General features: G+C 41.6%; 1 protein-coding gene across 1 annotated transcript; it reads left to right on the top strand.

Annotated features, from left to right (window-relative positions):
• Window positions 1–757: 757 nt before the first annotated feature.
• On the top strand, window positions 758–14,055 carry plekho1b (pleckstrin homology domain containing, family O member 1b; the record flags this gene model as incomplete). Its single annotated transcript, XM_080005728.1, has 6 exons — window positions 758–928; window positions 7,000–7,146; window positions 12,482–12,622; window positions 13,088–13,192; window positions 13,290–13,391; window positions 13,489–14,055. The coding sequence occupies 6 exons, from the start codon at window positions 758–760 to the stop codon at window positions 14,053–14,055; spliced, it is 1,233 nt and encodes a 410-aa protein (XP_079861854.1).
• Window positions 14,056–14,507: the final 452 nt, after the last annotated feature.

Here is a 14,507-nt window from a genome sequence, read left to right as displayed (position 1 = left end):
GCGTGAGCATGGTGTGCAATACATGGGAGACCGCATCATCCATGGATCTGTTCTGCTGGTACAAGAACTGTAGCGGGACCAAGGTGTGGGGGAGGGAGGCGCAGATGTAATCCTTAATCAGCCTCTTGAAACACTTCATGACCACCGAGGTGAGGGCCACCGGACGGTAGTCATTCGGACAGGAGAGGTCAGGAAAGGCCTATTAATTAATAATATTAATTATATTAATATAATATAATATTAGATCATATTATATGATATTATATCATATACTATTATATTATTATTCATATTATATAATATTATTATATTATACATTATATATTATACTATATATGATATATTATATGATATATTATTTTATATCATATTATATTATATCATATTATATTATATTATATTATATTATATTATATCGTATCATATTATATTATAATATATTATATTATATTGCATTATATTAAATTATATCACATTTTATCATATAATATAATATTTTATGATATTATATGATATGATATTATATGATATGATATTATATGATATTATATGATATAATATTATATGATGTGATATTATCTTCTGTTTTCTTAGTCTGTGGTGATGCTCCCGCTAGGTGGCGCTGCCGTCATGCAGGGTGGAGGGTGCTGCAGGATGGAGGAGGGGGTGTAACCGGAGCCGCTCGGTCAGATGATGCGGGACAGACTCTCCCGGGGCAGCACGACGCGACGGCCCCGCAGTCCGGAGCTCCAGCACCATGAGGAAGAACGGAGGCTCCAAGCGGGTGAGTCAGCCGCGGCGCTGCGGGGCCCGGGGCTCCGGGGCTCCGGGGCTCCGGGGCTCCGGGGCTCCGGGGCTCCGGAGCGAGGCTCAGTTGCCGGGGGAGAGCCCCCCACCAGCTGAGCCTCCGGGGCCACAAAGGGAAGAAGTGATGGAGTCAGATCGATGATATGAATCAGATGAGTAATATGAGCGCTACATTTATGTCACTATCTCTTTATACACCAATGTGACGTCATATAGATCATTAAACAATGACACGGTTTGAATCTGAAAGAGATCTGTCTGTCTGCCTGTCTGTCTGCCTGCCTCCCTACCTGCCTGCCTGTCTGTCTGCACCATATTTAATTAGAAGTCCTAAATTGATATAGAACTAAACTAACTACACGTTTATAACTAAGCTACTTCTATAATCAAACCGTTTTAAAATACAGGAATATATTATAATGAATATATTGGTATAAGGGACGGAAGGGTCATCTGCATAAAGGACTATTCATCCAATAGAAATAGTTAGAAATAGTTCTCTTATGATCTATTTATTCCGTTTTAGCTTTTGAAAACATTTAAGTTCATTTATGTGGATTCATTAAAGGCGCATTGTCGAATTTAGTGGCATCTAGCGGTGAGGTTGCAGATCGCAACCAACTGAATACCCCCTGTGGCGGTTCACTGTTACTGTTACACTACATTGATCAGACGCTTTTATCCAAAGCCACCTACAATCATTCAAACAGTGACGGACGCAGCCATCAGGAGCAATGAGGGGTTAAGTGTCTTGCTCAAGGACACTACAGCATGCTAGCAGGAGGAGCCTGGGATCCAACCAGCAACCTTTAGATTACTATATGACCAGCTCAATCTCCTGCGCTACCACCCCCACACTGGTTCAACATGGCAGCCTCTGAAGCGTACCCCTCTGTAGATAAATGTTATTTCAGGTGGAGTTGCAACAACTGCAATAACTAAGTTAAAGTTACTACAGTTGTTACACACACGCTTTGATGGTGCTGGTGAAATGGTTCCTCTGCTTTTGACCCATCCTGGCTTGTCCTTCCTCCGGGGCCACAGCCAGGAGCAGTGGGCAGCGTACGTGGACGCGCGTCCATCGCTGGTCAGATGATGGGGGCCCTTACTGACGTGAGGTGGAGGAAACCCCATGTGAGCACATGCAAACTCCACCCAGAAAGGCTCCTGTTTGGGAGAAAACCCGCCGGAGCACGGTGCCAACAGCGCCCCAGGCGGGAATTGAACCCAGGACCTTCTTGCTGTGAGGCAGCAGTGCAATGCACTGCACCACCGTGCCACATGCCAGTTGTTTCAGTTGTTACAGTTTATACAGTTGCTACAGTTGCTACAGTTGATACAGTTATTACAGTTGATACAGTTGCTACAGTTGATACAGTTGATACAGTTGATACAGCTGGTACAGTTGTAACAGTTGTTACAGCTGATACAGTTGCTACAGTTGATACAGTTGTTACAGTTGATACAGTTGCTACAGTTGGTACAGCTGGTACAGCTGATACAGTTGTTACAGTTGATACAGTTGTTACAGTTGCTACAGTTGTTAAAGTTGATACAGTTGCTACAGTTGTAACAGTTGTTACAGCTGATACAGTTGTTAAAGTTGATACAACTGATTCAGTTGTTACAGTTGCTACAGTTGTTACAGTTGATACAGTTGCTACAGTTGATACAGTTGTTACAGTTGTTAAAGTTGATACAACTGATACAGTTGTTACAGTTGCTACAGTTATTAAAGTTGATACAGTTGCTACAGTTGTTACAGTTGATACAGTTGTTACAGTTTATACAGTTGCTACAGTTGATGCAGTTGTTAAAGTTTATACAGTTGATACAGTTGCTACAGTTGATACAATTGTTAAAGTTGCTACAGTTGATACAGTTGTTATGGTTGTTGCAGTTGATTCAGTTGTTACAGTTGATACAGTTGCTACAGTTGATACAGGTGTTAAAGTTGAGTCAATTGTTACAGTTGCTACAGTTGATACAGTTGTTACAGTTGATACAGTTGCTACAGTTGATACAGCTGGTACAGTTGTAACAGTTGTTACAGCTGATACAGCTGATACAGTTGTTACAGTTGATACAGTTGTTACAGTTTATACAGTTGCTACAGTTGTTAAAGTTGATACAGTTGCTACAGTTGATACAGCTGGTACAGCTGATACAGTTGTTACAGCTGATACAGTTGTTACAGTTGATACAGTTGTTACAGTTGCTACAGTTGTTAAAGTTGATACAGTTGTTAAAGTTGCTACAGTTGTTACAGTTGATACAGTTGTTACAGTTGTAACAGTTGTTACAGCTGATACAGTTGTTAAAGTTGATACAACTGATTCAGTTGTTACATTTGATACAGTTGCTACAGTTGTTACAGTTGATACAGTTGTTACAGTTAATACAGTTGCTACAGTTGATACAGTTGTTACAGTTGTTAAAGTTGATACAACTGATACAGTTGTTACAGTTGTTCAAGTTGATACAGTTGCTACAGTTGATACAGTTGTTACAGTTGATACAGTTGTTACAGTTTATACAGTTGCTACAGTTGATGCAGTTGTTAAAGTTGCTACAGTTGATACAGTTGTTACGGTTGTTGCAGTTGATTCAGTTGCTACAGTTGATACAGGTGTTAAAGTTGATTCAGTTGTTACAGTTGCTACAGTTGATACAGTTGTTAGAGCTGATACAGTTGATACAGTTGTTACAGTTGATACAGCTGATACAGTTGTTACAGTTGATACAGTTGTTACAGTTTATACAGTTGCTACAGTTGTTAAAGTTGTTACAGTTGCTACAGTTGTTACAGTTGATACAGTTGTTACAGCTGATACAGTTGTTAAAGTTGATACAACTGATACAGTTGTTACAGTTGATACAGTTGCTACAGTTGCTACAGTTGCTACAGTTGATACAGTTGTTACAGTTGCTACAGTTGCTACAGTTGTTACAGTTGTTAAAGTTGATACAACTGATACAGTTGTTACAGTTGCTACAGTTATTAAAGTTGATACAGTTGCTACAGTTGCTACAGTTGTTACAGTTGATACAGTTGTTACAGTTTATACAGTTGCTACAGTTGTTACAGTTGATACAGTTGTTACAGTTAATACAGTTGCTACAGTTGATATAGTTGTTACAGTTGTTAAAGTCGATACAACTGATACAGTTGTTACAGTTGCTACAGTTGCTACAGTTTATACAGTTGCTACAGTTGTTAAAGTTGCTACAGTTGATACAGCTGGTACAGCTGATACAGTTGTTACAGCTGATACAGTTGTTACAGTTGTTAGTTTATACAGTTGCTACAGTTGTTAAAGTTGCTACAGTTGATACAGCTGGTACAGCTGATACAGTTGTTACAGCTGATACAGTTGTTACAGTTGATACAGTTGTTACAGTTGCTACAGTTGTTAAAGTTGATACAATTGCTACAGTTGATACAGTTGATACAGTTGTTACAGTTTATACAGTTGCTACAGTTGATGCAGTTGTTAAAGTTGCTACAGTTGATACAGTTGTTACGGTTGTTGCAGTTGATTCAGTTGTTACAGTTGATACAGTTGTTACGGTTGTTGCAGTTGATTCAGTTGTTACAGTTGATACAGTTGCTACAGTTGATACAGGTGTTAAAGTTGATTCAGATGTTACAGTTGCTACAGTTGATACAGTTGATAGAGCTGATACAGTTGCGACAGTTGATACAGCTGGTACAGTTGTAACAGTTGTTACAGCAGATACAGTTGATACAATTGTTACAGTTGATACAGCTGATACAGTTGATACAGTTGTTACAGTTTATACAGTTGCTACAGTTGATGCAGTTGTTAAAGTTTATACAGTTGATACAGTTGCTACAGTTGATACAATTGTTAAAGTTGCTACAGTTGATACAGTTGTTACGGTTGTTGCAGTTGATTCAGTTGTTACAGTTGATACAGTTGTTACAGTTGTTAAAGTTGATTCAACTGATACAGTTGTTACAGTTGCTACAGTTGTTAAAGTTGATACGGTTGCTACAGTTGTTACAGTTGATACAGTTTTTACAGTTGATACAGCTGATACAGTTGTTAAAGTTGATACAACTGATACAGTTGTTACAGTTGATACAGTTGCTACAGTTGTTACAGTTGATACAGTTGTTACAGTTAATACAGTTGCTACAGTTGATTCAGTTGTTACAGTTGTTAAAGTTGATACAACTGATACAGTTGTTACAGTTGCTACAGTTATTAAAGTTGATACAGTTGCTACAGTTGATACAGTTGTTACAGTTGATACAGTTGTTACAGTTTATACAGTTGCTACAGTTGATGCAGTTGTTAAAGTTTATACAGTTGATACAGTTGCTACAGTTGATACAATTGTTAAAGTTGCTACAGTTGATACAGTTGTTATGGTTGTTGCAGTTGATTCAGTTGTTACAGTTGATACAGTTGCTACAGTTGATACAGGTGTTAAAGTTGAGTCAGTTGTTACAGTTGCTACAGTTGATACAGTTGTTACAGTTGATACAGTTGCTACAGTTGATACAGCTGGTACAGTTGTAACAGCTGATACAGTTGATACAGTTGATACAGTTGTTACAGTTGATACAGATGATACAGTTGTTACAGTTGATACAGTTGTTACAGTTTATACAGTTGCTGCAGTTGTTAAAGTTGCTACAGTTGATACAGCTGGTACAGCTGATACAGTTGTTACAGCTGATACAGTTGTTACAGTTGATACAGTTGTTACAGTTTATACAGTTGCTACAGTTGTTAAAGTTGCTACAGTTGATACAGCTGGTACAGCTGATACAGTTGTTACAGCTGATACAGTTGTTACAGTTGATACAGTTGTTACAGTTGTTACAGTTGCTACAGTTGTTACAGTTGCTACAGTTGATACAGTTGTTAAAGTTGATACAACTGATACAGTTGTTACAGTTGCTACAGTTGTTAAAGTTGATACAGTTGATACAGTTGCTACAGTTGATACAGTTGTTACAGTTGATACAGTTGTTACAGTTTATACAGTTGCTACAGTTGATGCAGCTGTTAAAGTTGCTACAGTGTATACAGTTGTTACGGTTGTTGCAGTTGATTCAGTTGTTACAGTTGATACAGTTGTTACGGTTGTTGCAGTTCATTCAGTTGTTACAGTTGATACAGTTTTTACAGTTGTTACAGTTGATGCAGTTTATACAGTTGTTACAGTTTATACAGTTGTTACAGTTGATACAGTTGTTACAGTTGATGCAGTTTTTACAGTTGATGCAGTTTTTACAGTTGTTGCAGTTGATCCCGTTTTAACAGTTGTTACAGTTGATACAGTTGATCCAGTTTTTACAGTTGTTACAGTTGATGCAGTTGATAGAGTTGTTAGATCTGTTGTGTAACAACTCATTGATCATTTTTTCTCATTTTGCTTCGGTTCATTCTCAGATCTTTCCATACGATTCATTTTGATATCTGATTGATCTGGCTGATCCGACTGATCTGATTGATTTGATTGTTGATCTGATCTGAGAGAGAGACGAGAGGTGTCTCTTCCGATGAAAACCAAACATGTTGATTCCATGGTCAGACAGGAACAGGTTCATCAATAAATACTGAAGTGTTTTCCTTGTTCCTCCCACGTCGACGTCGCAGCTTCATCTTCCAATATTCACACTGAACAGATGAATCTGAAGCTGAATCCGATTTGAGGGACAAATTTCTGGGTCGGGTACAGCCCTTCTGACTATTGATCTGATTGATTTGATTATTGATTTGAGATTGGACTTGATTGATTTTTCTGTGGTTTTTCTTGTTTCTTTGTTCTGGTTTAATGTTTTAATGTTTTCTTTGTTTCTCAGGTTTTATTCTTCTGAATTAAGTTCATATATTTTTGTATTTTTTTGAATTCAGCTTTTTCTGCTTCTTGAGTTTCATATTCAGAGGATTTAGATCTCATGACTGTCTGTCTCACTCTCCCCGTCTCTAATTGTCTGTCTCTACCCGTCCCCCACCACCTGTGTCTCTACTCATCTCTCCATCTCCCCGCTACCTGTCTCTCTCTCTGCACGTCTCTGTTTCTCCACCTACTTGTCTCTCTCTTCCCATCTCTCTGTCGCCCCTCACCTGTCCCTCTCTCTTCGCCTGTCTCTCTCTACACGTCTCTCCGTCTCTCTCCCTACTTGTCTCTCTCTACCTGTCATTCTCCCAGGCCCCGCTGGACTCCGCCCTCTCCAGTCTTCAGCCGGACAAGGTGGGATGGATCAGGAAGTTCTGTGGCCGAGGAATCTTCAGGGAGATCTGGAGGAACCGCTACGTGGTTCTGAGAGGAGACCAGCTGCTGCTCGCTGAGAAGGAGGTGAGACAAACAGGCCGACAGACGGATTATTTTCCAACCCAGTGTCACTGTTTCTGCTCCACCTTCACCTCCATCAAGGGTCTGGAAACATTCCTAGAGGTTCTGCTCCCTGTTTCAATACATCCCCGAGGTGGATTACACCTTTTTATTGATATGACCAATTGATGATATATTGATATGATTTATTGATGATATATTGATATGATATATTGATAAGATATATTGATATGATTTATTGATGATATATCAATATGATATATTGATAAGATATATTGATATGATATATCGATAAGATATATTGATATGATATATCGATATGATTTATTGATGATATATTGATAAGATATATTGATATGATATATCGATATGATTTATTGATGATATATCGATAAGATATATTGATATGATATATCGATATGATTTATTGATGATATATTGATATGATTTATTGATGATATATCGATATGATATATTTCTAAGATATAATGATATGATATATTGATGATATATCGATATGATATATTGATAAGATATATTGATATGATTTATTGATAAGATATATCAATATGCTATATTGATAAGATATATTGATATGATATATTGATATTATATATTGACATGATATATATCTATTGATACGTTGTTGTTACAACGGAAGAACATGATGACATGATGAAGTCCGTTGAGGTTGGTGATGCAGATTATAAACAAGTAGTAATGGACAGGATTCTCAAGTTTACCTTCAAACGCAGCCAGGGGTGAAAAAAAGAAAATGAAAAGAGTCCCCAAACAGGCTCTCAGAGTGAAGCTGGGGTATGGTTGGAGTTAGTCCACATAATAACTCCAACTTTGAAGATATTTGGACTACGCACATTTATTAAATGACACACCGAAGCTGATATACAGAGATTCATATTATTGATTTATTTATTGCCTATTATTATTGATAGACTCTACATTTTGTTGTGTTGTCCATATTTTTAACCTCCTAAAGAATTCCACTTTTACATATATATTTATATTCTTACTGTTAAATAAAAGCTTTTTTTTTTTAAACAAAGATGTTGCATGTTGATGACGCTGTTTAAAATTCTCTTAAAACACAAGAACAATGCAGAGATTGCCCCATTCAGCAGGATGTCAAGGCCCCGTTCAGCAGGGTGTCAAGTGGCCATGTGGCTGTGTTGGTCCTCTAATCATTTGCATTCTACTCCGGAGCTGGCTGAATAGAGCCAAGTGTGGGGGAAAACTTTGTAGGTGATTATGTCAGAAACACAGTTTGCCACACCCTTGTCATTAACAAGTCATAGCTTTAAAAATATTTGCTTGATTTGCACAAGTGACACCTTGTTTTGAAGCTCTGGTTCTTCACTTCGAAATGATGCGAAGAAACAAAAACCCAAAGGCCACTAGATATACCTAAAGTCTGCTGTGGTCACGTATATTGATATGATATATTGATAAGATATAGTTATGTTATATATTGATAAAATATATTGATATGACATATTGATATGACATATTGATGTGATATATTGATGTGATATGTTGATCAGAATTATTGATATGATATATTGATAAGATATATTGATATGATGTGATATATTGATATGATATATTGATATTAAGAAGAATCTTTATTTGTCCCACAACACACCACTACAACACACACACACACACACACACACACACACGCACGCGCTTTGGATGGTGCTGGTGAAATGGTTTCTCTGCCTTTAACCAACCAATCATCCCTTCCGCGGGGAGCAGCCAGGAGCAGTGGGCAGCATTCAATGACCCCTGGGGACCTGGTACCATATTGATAAGATATATCATATTAATATGATATATTAAATATATATACAGTGGGGCAAAAAAAGTATTTAGTCAGCCACCAATTGTGCAAGTTCTCCCACTTAAAAAGATGAGAGAGGCCTGTTATTTTCATCATAGGTTCACTTCGACTATGAGAGACAGAATGGGGGGAAAAAATCCAGGAAATCACATTGTAGGATTTTTAATGAATAGAGTGACATTGTCGTGTTTGGAGGAGAAAGAAAGCCGAGTTGCAGCCAAAGAACACCATACCTACTGTGAAGCATGGGGGTGGAAACATCATGCTTTGGGGCTGTTTTTCTGCAAAGGGACCAGGACGACTGAGCCGTGTAAAGGAAAGAATGAATGGGGCCATGTATCGTGAGATTTTGAGTGAAAACCTCCTTCCATAAGCAAGGGCATTGAAGATGAAACGTGGCTGGGTCTTTCAGCATGACAATGATCCCAAACACACCGCCAGGGCAACGAAGGAGTGGCTTCGTAAGAAGCATTTCAAGGTCCTGGAGTGGCCTAGCCAGTCTCCAGATCTCAACCCCATAGAAAATCTTTGGAGGGAGTTGAAAGTCTGTGTTGCCCAGCGACAGCCCCAAAACATCACTGCTCTAGAGGAGATCTGCATGGAGGAATGGGCCCAAATACCAGCAACAGTGTGTGAAAACCTTGTGAAGACTTACAGAAAACGTTTGACCTCTGTCATTGCAAACAAAGGGTATATAACAAAGTATTGAGATGAACTTTTGTTATTGACCAAATACTTATTTTCCACCATAATTTGCAAATAAATTCTTTAAAAATCAGACAATGTGATTTTCTGGATTTTTTTTTCTCATTTTCTCTCTCATAGTTGAGGTGAACCTATGATGAAAATAACAGGCCTCTCTCATCTTTTTAAGTGGGAGAACTTGCACAATTGGTGGCTGACTAAATACTTTTTTGCCCCACTGTATCTGATATATGAATATATTGTGCTCTGATTGGTTCCAGCCTCTTGATTATTTCCTCTGTGAAGCACTTTGTGAAGGTGCTGTATATATAAAAAATATAAGCATAAATAAAGTGACTTACTCACTCTCATGCAAGTCGCTTTGGACAAAAGAATCTGATCCAGGAAGAAATGTAAATATAAGGTAAATACTGATGTGATATACTGTATATCTGTATATAGCTGTGACTGAACATCCTGTTGTGGAAGCACCTTGAGATGTGGGCTGGGTGTATTTATACAAGTTCCTCCACCTTCTAATGCTGGAAGTTCACCTGCTCCACCCACCCCCGTCTGGGCTAGGAGTGGGATTTCACTGAAAAGAGCAGGAAGATGGAGATCACTACCTCAACTCCACCTTCCTACAATGACAGATGCAACATGCGAGGCTCATCAGGAGCAGCTATGAGGTTCAGTGTCTTGCTCAAGGACACTTCAGCAACCTTGCGGTCAGAGCAGCTGAGCTCCCGGTGTCCCTCTGGTACTGGTCGTCAGTGAGTCACTGTTCAGTCTGATCTCTAAGCTCCATCTTCCTCCTCCTATTTCGAGGCGAGGAGCAGCTTCTGGAAACTTCCACACAATCCCAGTGCATCATGGGTACAACCCCAAAGGATCACGGGTACAACCCCGGTGCATCATGGGTACAACCCCAAAGGATCGCGGGTACAACCCCAGTGCATCATGGGTACAACCCCAGTGCATCATGGGTACAACCCCAGTGCATCATGGGAAAAGTCCTACGAATATGAGCAGCTTGAATTACACAGTGTGTTATCACCACAGGGTGCTATTCCTGTACCATTCCACGGTAGTACTATGGTAGTACTATGGTAGTACCACAGTGCAGTTTTCAGATCAGTCCAGCAGGGTTGGGTTAATAATTGATCAACTCGGTGCTACCTGCAGCTCTTCATATTTCTGGGATTGAGCAGGAGTCAAACGATACAGAGAAGTACAAGAAGTACAAGTAGTACAAGTAGTACAAGTAGTACAAGAAGTACAAGAAGAACAAGTAGTATAAGAAGTACAAGTAATACTAGAAGTCCAACTAGTACTCTGTAGGACACACTACTCTCTAGTACCCTGACTGCTAACTTTAACTGATACAGGAAGTGATGTCACTCTATGAAACAGGAAAAACCTCGTCTCTGATTGGCCATTAACCGTTATCAGTGGCCCTTTCTCAATGTGTCTTCTTGTGTGTACTTGTGTTCTTGTGTGTACTTGTGTTCTCGTCTGTACTTGTGTTCTTGTGTGTACTTGCATTCTTGTGTGTACTTGTGTTCTTGTGTCCTTGTGTTCTTGTGTGTACTTGTGTTCTTGTGTGTACTTGTGTTCTTGTATGTATTTGCGTTCTTGTCTCTACTTGTGTTCTTGTGTGTACTTGTGTTCTTGTGTGTACTTGCGTTCTTGTCTGTACTTGTGTTCTTGTGTACTTGTATTCTTGACTGTACTTGTGTTCTTGTCTGTACTTGTGTTCTTGTGTGTACTTGTGTTCTTGTCTGTACTTGTGTTCTTGTGTACTTGCGTTCTTGTGTGTACTTGTGTTCTTGTCTGTACTTGTGTTCTCGTCTGTACTTGTGTTCTTGTCTGTACTTGTGTTCTTGTGTGTACTTGTGTTCTTGTGTGTACTTGTGTTCTTGGGTGTACTTGTGAAACGTCATCAGTCGCAGCCCAAGTACAAGTACCAAGTTCCAATTCAAAGTACGCATCAAGCCAAGTCCAGTCCAAATGCCAGGATGTGGACTTGCTCCGCCCATTTGATGGAGGATGCATGGGTGGTGACTTGTGTGGACTTGGGACAGACAAGTATCCCACAATGCATTTGGCACCAAGCCGTTGTCATGGTAATGGTTCCTGGGAGTCTGTACTCCCCAGTCCAACTTGCCAAGTCTCAACTACCAAGTCCACAAGTCTGGACTTCGCGTACTTGGTATTGAGAAAAGGCCACTGTTTACATCCATATTTTTAAATGTGCACACACCATTTCACTGTGTGACCTTGTGTGTGTGTGTCCGTGTGTGTTTGTGTGTGTGTCCGTCCATGTGTGTGTGTGTGTCCGTGTGTGTGTGTGTGTGTCCGTCCGTGTGTGTGTGTGTGTGTCCGTGTTGGGATCTGGAAAACGGATCCCTCCCAGGTTGGTTGGTGTGTGGAGCTTCCTCAATTTGACGGAGACGGGTGCGATGCAAAATAAGCTTCTTTATTGGTACTACTGCAGTAGGGTCAGTTCGTAAAGTCTTGACGATGACAAGACCAACGAAACAAGATGAAAAGACAATGACGACAAAGACTACAACCCTTTTAAAGTCTCCCCTAAGCAAGTCGTCACAAAAGGATATATGGATCACAAAGAACTGTGTACGTGCAATAAAGCATGAGCAACATGCAGGCAATAGGAAAAGTACTGGAAACAATATGTGCGCGACTGGTCACAAAGAGCTGTTTCCCAACCAGAGGCCCCATTTTATAACAAGCTCCATATTATTTCTAACTGTGTGTGTGTGTGTGTGTGCCTAGGTGCGGGACGACAGGAAGTGGCAGGAAGTTGTGGATCTGTGCGACTACGAACGTTCGGAGGAAATCCGTAAAAGTAAAAGTCGCAGCAAGAAGAACCACAGCAAGTTCACCCTGCTGCGCAGCAAGACGCCTGGAAACACGGTACCTGTCTGTCTGTCTTTCTATCTACCTGTCTGTCAGCCTTCCTCACGTAGGGTGTGGGACCAAATATTTGAAACAATGCAATTGCAGCATTTTGTTAAATTCGACTTTATTGAAAAAAGTTGTTGACATCCACCCAAGGACACCACCTCTAATCTGCACTCTGATGTCCTTATCCTGCCTCACTGAGGAACCTAATGAGGAACCTCACCGAGGAACCTAATGAGGAATCTCACTGAGGAACTTACTGAGGAACCCACAGAGGTACCTACTGAGGAACCCACTGAGGAATTATGGAGGAACCTACTGAGGAACCTCACTAAGTTGTTCCTGGAAGAATCCTTGGTGGGAGGCAGGTCCACACCGTGGAGGAGAACCTCTCCCAGAAGGAGGTGGATCCACCTGGAGCTGCAGGTCTGTCTGCTTCAAACACCTCAATGTGTGTGTGTGTGTGTGTGTGTGTAGGTTCCTAACCTGGTGTTTCTGGCGGTCAGTCCTGAGGAGAAGGAGTCCTGGATCAGCGCCATCAATGGAGCCATTACCAGAGCTAAGAACAGCGTCCTGGACGAGGTGCAGCTCAGACGCTTCATATGGATATTAACCAGTATTTATAAATATGAATGAGTATTAATGAGTATAAATGAGTATTCAATTACTTTTCCCTCAGGTGACGGTGGAGGGCGACAGCCAACTGTCTCACCTCACTCGGGACAGGGTTCGGATCCCTCAGCCCCGCCGGCTCCCCACCAGGGGCCACCTGATGGCTGTGGTGAGTTCAACCTTCAGCCGGAACAACTTGGAACCAGTTTGGTCCAGGTTCATCTGTTTGAGACAGAAGATATTCAAAGTCTCTCTCGTGTCCCCAGGCATCCTCCTGCTCCTCGGATGGCGTACTGACCCTGGACCTGGTGCAGGAGGACCTGGTCAAGGAGGACCTGGTCAAGGAGGACCTGGTACAGGAGGACCTGGACCGGAGCCCTCAAGCCGACCCGCCCCACCTAGTGGACTGTCCCCGGTCCAGGACAGATTGCTGTCTCTCCACCAGGACCACAGCGACCTCCGAGGCGTCTGGGAAGTCCCAAAGTCTTCCCAGGGAGGTGGTGGGAACCCCCTGGAGCCCACAGCCCTACCGGGCCCTGAGCAATTCCTCCGTGGTCCAGATCCCGACCGCCGCCTCCTCCTCCCAGGACCCGGCCAGCACCGCAGTGCCCGTGGGCGAGCTGCAGCAGCTGATTGAGCAGAAGCTGCGGCGGACACAGGAGCTGCTGCAGGAGGCGCGGGGGGTCGGCCAGGCCCAGGGTCTGCTGCAGGAGGCCCAGACCACCTGGACCCAGGCCCGCCAGGTCCTCCGGGAGCTGACCGAGGTCCAGGTGCTGTACCGGCAGCTGCCCTCCAGCAGCACCAAGCGGAACCACCGCAAGAGCATCATGTGACAGGAAGTGCATCATGTGACAGGAAATTAATCATGTGACAGGAAGAGCATCATGTGACAGGACGTGCACCATGGCACAGGAAATGCACCTTGTGACAGGAACAGGAAGTGCGTCATATGACAGGAAAGGCATCATGTGACAGGAAGTTCATCATGTGACAGGAAGTGCACCATAGGACAGGCAGTCCACCATGTTACAGGCAGTCCGCCATGTTACAGGAAGTGCATCATGTTACAGGAAGTGCACCATGGGACAGGAAGTGCACCATGGTTCAGGAAGTGCACCATGTGTCAGGAAGTGCATTATGTGACAGGAAGTGCATCATGTGACAGGAAGTGCATCATGTGACAGGAAGTGCATCATGTGACAGGAAGTGCACCATGGGACAGGAAGTGCACCATGTTACAGGAAGTGCATCATGTTATAGGAAGTGCATCATGTGATCGGAAGTG

Source organism: Zeus faber (genome assembly GCF_960531495.2).
Source record: "Zeus faber genome assembly, chromosome: 8".
In the NCBI taxonomy this organism is placed as follows: domain Eukaryota; kingdom Metazoa; phylum Chordata; class Actinopteri; order Zeiformes; family Zeidae; genus Zeus; species Zeus faber.
Note: the sequence above shows the minus strand (reverse complement) of the source record. Positions and strands in the feature narration are given on the sequence as shown.